Source organism: Neltuma alba, unplaced genomic scaffold (assembly GCF_004799145.2).
Source record: "Neltuma alba isolate B1F8T4 unplaced genomic scaffold, ASM479914v2 tig00010274_pilon, whole genome shotgun sequence".
In the NCBI taxonomy this organism is placed as follows: domain Eukaryota; kingdom Viridiplantae; phylum Streptophyta; class Magnoliopsida; order Fabales; family Fabaceae; genus Neltuma; species Neltuma alba.
In genome coordinates, this window is record NW_021635198.1 from 983 (window position 1) to 6637 (window position 5655).

The 5655-nt window shown below is 32.4% G+C and overlaps 1 protein-coding gene across 1 annotated transcript; it reads left to right on the forward strand.

Moving 5' to 3' along the window:
- The first annotated feature begins 1734 nt into the window (after positions 1-1734).
- On the forward strand, positions 1735-4094 carry LOC114755481 (transcription factor RF2b-like). Its single transcript, XM_028944358.1, has 5 exons — positions 1735-1855; positions 1946-2018; positions 2278-2410; positions 3597-3681; positions 3895-4094. The coding sequence occupies exons 1-5, from the start codon at positions 1735-1737 to the stop codon at positions 4092-4094; spliced, it is 612 nt and encodes a 203-aa protein (XP_028800191.1).
- Positions 4095-5655: the final 1561 nt, after the last annotated feature.

A 5655-nucleotide genomic window follows, 5' to 3' on the forward strand; every position in this document is an offset into this window, starting at 1 on the left:
GTAAAGTAAGACGTTCAACAAAAGTTGCCGCTGTCATTTAGTGGTGACTTTTGTGTTGCTACTGAAGGGTCTTTCACCGGTGACAATGTCGCCATTGAAACTATACTTTTTGTAGTGACTCACTTCGTCACGGCTGATAAGTTTCAGTGATAGTTGCTATGGCAATAACTCGATTGTTGCCATTGAAAACTTTCAATGGCAACTTTTTCACTTTTAGCGACAACTTTGTTGCCACTAAAAGTCAATTTTTTGTAGTGTCAATTCTAAAGAGTTAACTTCAAGAATTGATGTTGTACCAGAAACTATTTGTTAATATGGTAAGGATCTCAATCTACTAAGGAATGGAACACAAATTCGAATATCAGAAAACGCATTTGTTGGAAAGGTTTTAATCTAACGTCTCTGGTCTGACAAAGATTAATAAGTTGACTATAGGAAATGACGAGTTTACTTTAGCGAATAACAATTTCAGTAAATCAATCATAATTTGGCTGAGGGGCATTTCAAACATTTTACCAAGATTTCATATTTGCAATATGGGACCGGGTCTTTATTCTGCTATTTTTCAAATTTAGGGTCCCAAATCGCATTTTTACATATTCAGGAATCTTTATTTACCATTTTCCCTTGATTTTTCCTATTAATAATTTTTCCAAATAATTATTTAAATTTTAAATTATAGACTTTTCTTTTTCCTTTTTATTTAGATTATAACTGGAAATAAATTTTTAATCTCATCTCACCCATGTCACACTTAATATGACACCATTGATTTATTTCAATAAAGATAATATGTCAAATTGTCTAAGTATTATCAGAATAAAATTGAGAAAAATCAAGGATTTTCTCCCCTATATAAGTAAAAGTTACCATCAATTGTTTTATTTTATTTTTATTTGAAATGTGCGCTGTAACGCATGAGACTATTGAACAATCTTGGAAAGGTCCCCACAACCTAATAATTACCATAACTTTAACTTGCATAATTCAACATAAAGAATTCTTAATGTAATAAATTCAATTGAATTTTTATCGAATATAAATTAAAAATTTACATTTATTGTTATTATTATTATAGTCGTATATGTAATTAAGACAAATTTTTATATGGTAGTTATAAAGTCAAACATAATTTCTAGGAATTGTGAGTTTTTTCTTGGAAGGAATTATGTGAGGTATTTTTCTATATAAGAAACCCTTCACTTTGGTTATGAAGCCACTCATCCCAAGCCAATTGAAAGCTTTTCTTCCTCCTTCCTCAAACGAAAGCTTATGGATCCCTTCACTATGTCGTCAATCACCACAGCACCAGTGCCTCCAGTGAAAGCCGGACAAAGCTGGAGACTCCCCCCGCTGGGCTCCCACCACTTTAGGCCCCACTCTGACAGTAACTCCAGAATTACCAGCTACAATAAGCTGGCTCCATTTGAGCCTTTTGACGTAGACTTTATTGATGACCCTCTTCCTCCGCTTCCCGACCTTTCCATTGACCCAACCACATCGGTGGAGTTGCCCACTACCGCTGATTTTTCGCCAGAGGAATTGAGCTACCTACACTCCAGGCTCAACATGCCACTAGGGTCCCTTGGGGACCAAATCCAGAGCTTGTCTATGGACTCCCCTTTCATGGACTACATCACAGGCGGTGGAGATTTCATTGGAGCAACCGAGAATCTTGCAGGAATGATGCTATTCCGGTGAATCCGGTGGTGAATCAGGCGCAGGTTGTTTTACATGGATGCTTCAACTACTGTGTCCACGGAGGTTGATGTGTCTATAGCAAATGAAGTGAAAAAAGCCATGCCTATTGATAAGATCACCAAAGTAGCTATGTTAGATCCCAGCGAGCTAAGAGGTTGATAAAGATGCTTCTCTTTTTATCGGTTATATCTTCATATTTTACTGTATATTTATATGTAATAATCAATTTGTTTTCACTTTATAGGTACAAATTCTTCATTCAAAGAACACCCAGTTTTCAACAAAATGAAAAAAAAGAACCCCAGTTTGATACTACTGTAAACTTCGTCTTTTGTTTTCTTAAATCGCTTAAGAAAATCTAGTGTCATTCTTAATGAAAAATAATACTACAAGTGGTGAAGTTGGAGGCACACATATAGTTGAACCAGATGCTAAACATGTTTAAAAATCTGGCATGTATATACGGAATGAAAATTAGTATGAATTACATAAATCACGGCTTGTGTGAATAGTATGATTTGCAATGCGAATTTGATTCTTGAGTATTAATTGATGATAATGAGTGTTTGTGTATAGGATTCTTGCAAATAGGGAATCTGCTGCTCGGTCTAAAGAAAGGAGGACTCGTTACGCAATGGATCTAGAGAAGAAGGTGCAGATACTTCAAGCACAGTCAACTGAGATCTCTGTCAAGCTTGCGAAAACCAAGGTCTGTGTATAACAAAGGTTTCTTAGCTTTAAATGTTGAAAACAATTTTCAATTTATCTCAAAAGAGACATAGCTTTCCTATCCAAGTTTTCTTTAAAGTAGTTCTAATTTGAAGAATCGTATAACTTGTTTATTTAGGTGTATTCTTTTTTTTTTTTTTCAAAACTAACTTTCTATATATATCTAGTTAAATACGAGCCGAATCTAAAGGATTATCAAAACTTATATTTATTCATATTGTGCATGAAATTTATTCAGTTCTATATACGTATGCTGCGTGCATGTAACAAATCATATAGCAAATATAAGTTTTTCTTTATAGTATCTAACCCTCCGTCCCAATAGAAGAGAGGACCAATACATAGTCACCTCTATTTTAGCCACTTGGGGTATAGAATACACATTTGAGTTTTCTTAAAAAAAAAAAAAAGTTTTGATTTCAGGAATCATTTGACGTGTTTATTTAATTATATTCTTATTTTTCTTTAATAGCAGACTTTTCATATATCTAATTAAACTCTTGCATTACCTAAAAGATTATCATAAACTTCATTCATATTGAGCATGAAATTTAGTTATAAGTACGCACGCTACGTATGAATGACAAATTGTATAATAAATATATGATTTATTTAGACAATATTTAATCCCTATAGAAGAGAAGACCCACACATACTCGCTCCTATTAATTATGGCTACTTGGAGTATAGAGCACACATTTAAGTGATGCTTATTTGTGACTTATCTACCAGTTCCAGTTCGGAACATCTCATCTTCTCTTCCCTCCTCTTCCCTTTTTCTATCCCTTAGATTAATATTTCAACGGCTGAGATTTAAATTTTTCTAAAATTATTATTAAAATATTAAATTATAAAATAAATAAATAATAAATTACAAGCAGTTAACATTTAATACTAATGGTTTGCAAATGCACTAAATATTTTAAAAAAAATTTATAGAAAATTTATAAAAAATTTAAAATCTAAACTGTTGAAAAGTATTAATCCAATAGTTAGAAGGAAAAAAAAAAACGAAGGAAGATGATGGAAAGGGAAGAGGAGAGGCTCCGCTGCCTTTGGAGAAAAAAAAGGCTGTAAAAGGATAAATGATGGTGCCCTTAATTTAGTAGTTATCTGATTCATTACCTCATGTTCCTTTGATCGATTCTACTTCCCATCTATTGCAGACGGAAAATTCGGACCTGAAAGCTAAGAAGAAGGGGATCTTACGTGAGATAGAGTTTATGGAAGAAACAGCTAAGCTTAGAGAAGGTACTTGATGTATTGTTCCAGATTTTCCAAGTGGGGTTTGTTTTCTGCCATTAATCAAATAAAGATTGTTATTAGAAATAAAATTTATCGAACTATTCTATATTTTGCTTCCAAAATTCTTGAAGTTATAGGAAAACCACATTAATTACTTGAATTTAGTGCGCAAAGATTCTTGGCATATGAATAATACACTAATTCTTCCCTTGCCTGCAGAACTGAATGAAGCTTTAAGCTATAAGCTGAGGCAACTTAAGAAAGAATATGCACAAAAAGTTGCATATAAGAACCACAATTTTCGAGGGTTACTCTCTAAATTTTCTTCCCAGCTAGCAGTTTATCAAGTGAATTTTCTTCGATACTCGCGGCTAGAACAACTTGGCATGCCTCCGTCGCACTCAAATCAGCAAGCATAAGATTTGCATTATCTTGTGGATTTTCTTCATAAGTTTAAGAAGGTTGAACTTTGCGACTCGTTTTATTCGAGAGTTTATTAATCGCTCCCTTAATTAGTCTCTTGTCTGTTATGTTCTTGTCAGGTAGACTTATGTTAAGGGCGAACTAGAATGTGAAAGATTGATGCTTGATAACAAATGAAACTATTTTACTGCATAAGCTCCTTCTAGTTAGATCACATTGATGAAATTTGACTAGTTACGTCTTATTTTTTAAGAAAGTTTATTCTCATTTCAGAACTTAAATTTGAGTATAATATGTGCTAAAAAAATTGAATATAAGATGACTGGTATGCAAAGAATTTTGAAAATTTGAAGGCGTATTTATATTTGCCTCAAAAATCACGCCTTCAAAGCTTCATCAGATTACGTATTAACCGATGCCTCAATTCTTGAAACCCGACACATTTATGTGTAACATCACTTACATGGAACCAGTTTCAGTACTTATTGCTTTGATGAGTACCCTAAGCTTATCAAATCTGAACCGTTCATATCTCATTTGGATGTTCGAATTTGATTTCTTTTTATTTTTATTTTTTAAAATTTTTAATATGTATAGAATTTAAAATAAACATAATCTCTTAACTATCATTTTTTTTAAAAAAAATAGTTCTTTCTATTTAAAAATAAATAATTAAGATTTTAAATTTAGATCGTTCAAATCAATATAGACAGTCCAGATCTGATGACTATTAAAACTAGTTCCCATTTTATATGCATGCAAGTTAGAATGAATTAGCATTTCTGAACTTAATAGCAAAGGCATCCTTCTAATGAAAAGCAAAGCAATGATTCCTTCAACATATGTGCATATACCAATATTGGCGCTAAAACGAGTTCAAAGAATTACAAAAAGGGTGAAACTTAGCTCCTAACCATTACAATATTCATAAATGTTAAACCACCCGCCACAGTAAGATTTCTAGGGCATGTACATAATCTTCATTACTTCCTATCCCTACGGTCACATTGGTTGAATCATCATTAACAAGTATCCAAGCGTGTGATTCAATGCAGTTTAGGAAAGCATTATTTGTGGTGCGAGAGCTAAGACTTACATAATAATAAGCAGAACCGGCACCTGTGAATTATTCCTAGTGGGAGCCAGCATGCGCTCACCACTGGAGTGGTTAGAACTGGGCAAGATGTAGGGTGTGTTTGGATTGGCGGTAGAAAAAATGACTTTTATTCTATTTGTTTTGTAAAATTCAATTAGGGTAAAAGTCAATTAGTATAATGTGATTTTATGTTTGGATTGACGTTTCTAAAATGTCAATTTAAAAAGTTAAAACTTATTTAGATGGATAATTAAAAAATAAGTTTAGATATAAAATGATGGAAAATGACATAAGTTTTATAATATACTACCTCCAGTTCTCAATATAAGACCTAGTTAACTAATTTGGAAGACTAATGAAGTTAAATAAGTTACTTTAAAGTGTTTTATATTTATCATTTTTCTTCAAATTAATTTATTTGACTTATAAACTTGTGTGTAATCTAAACATTTAATATACAT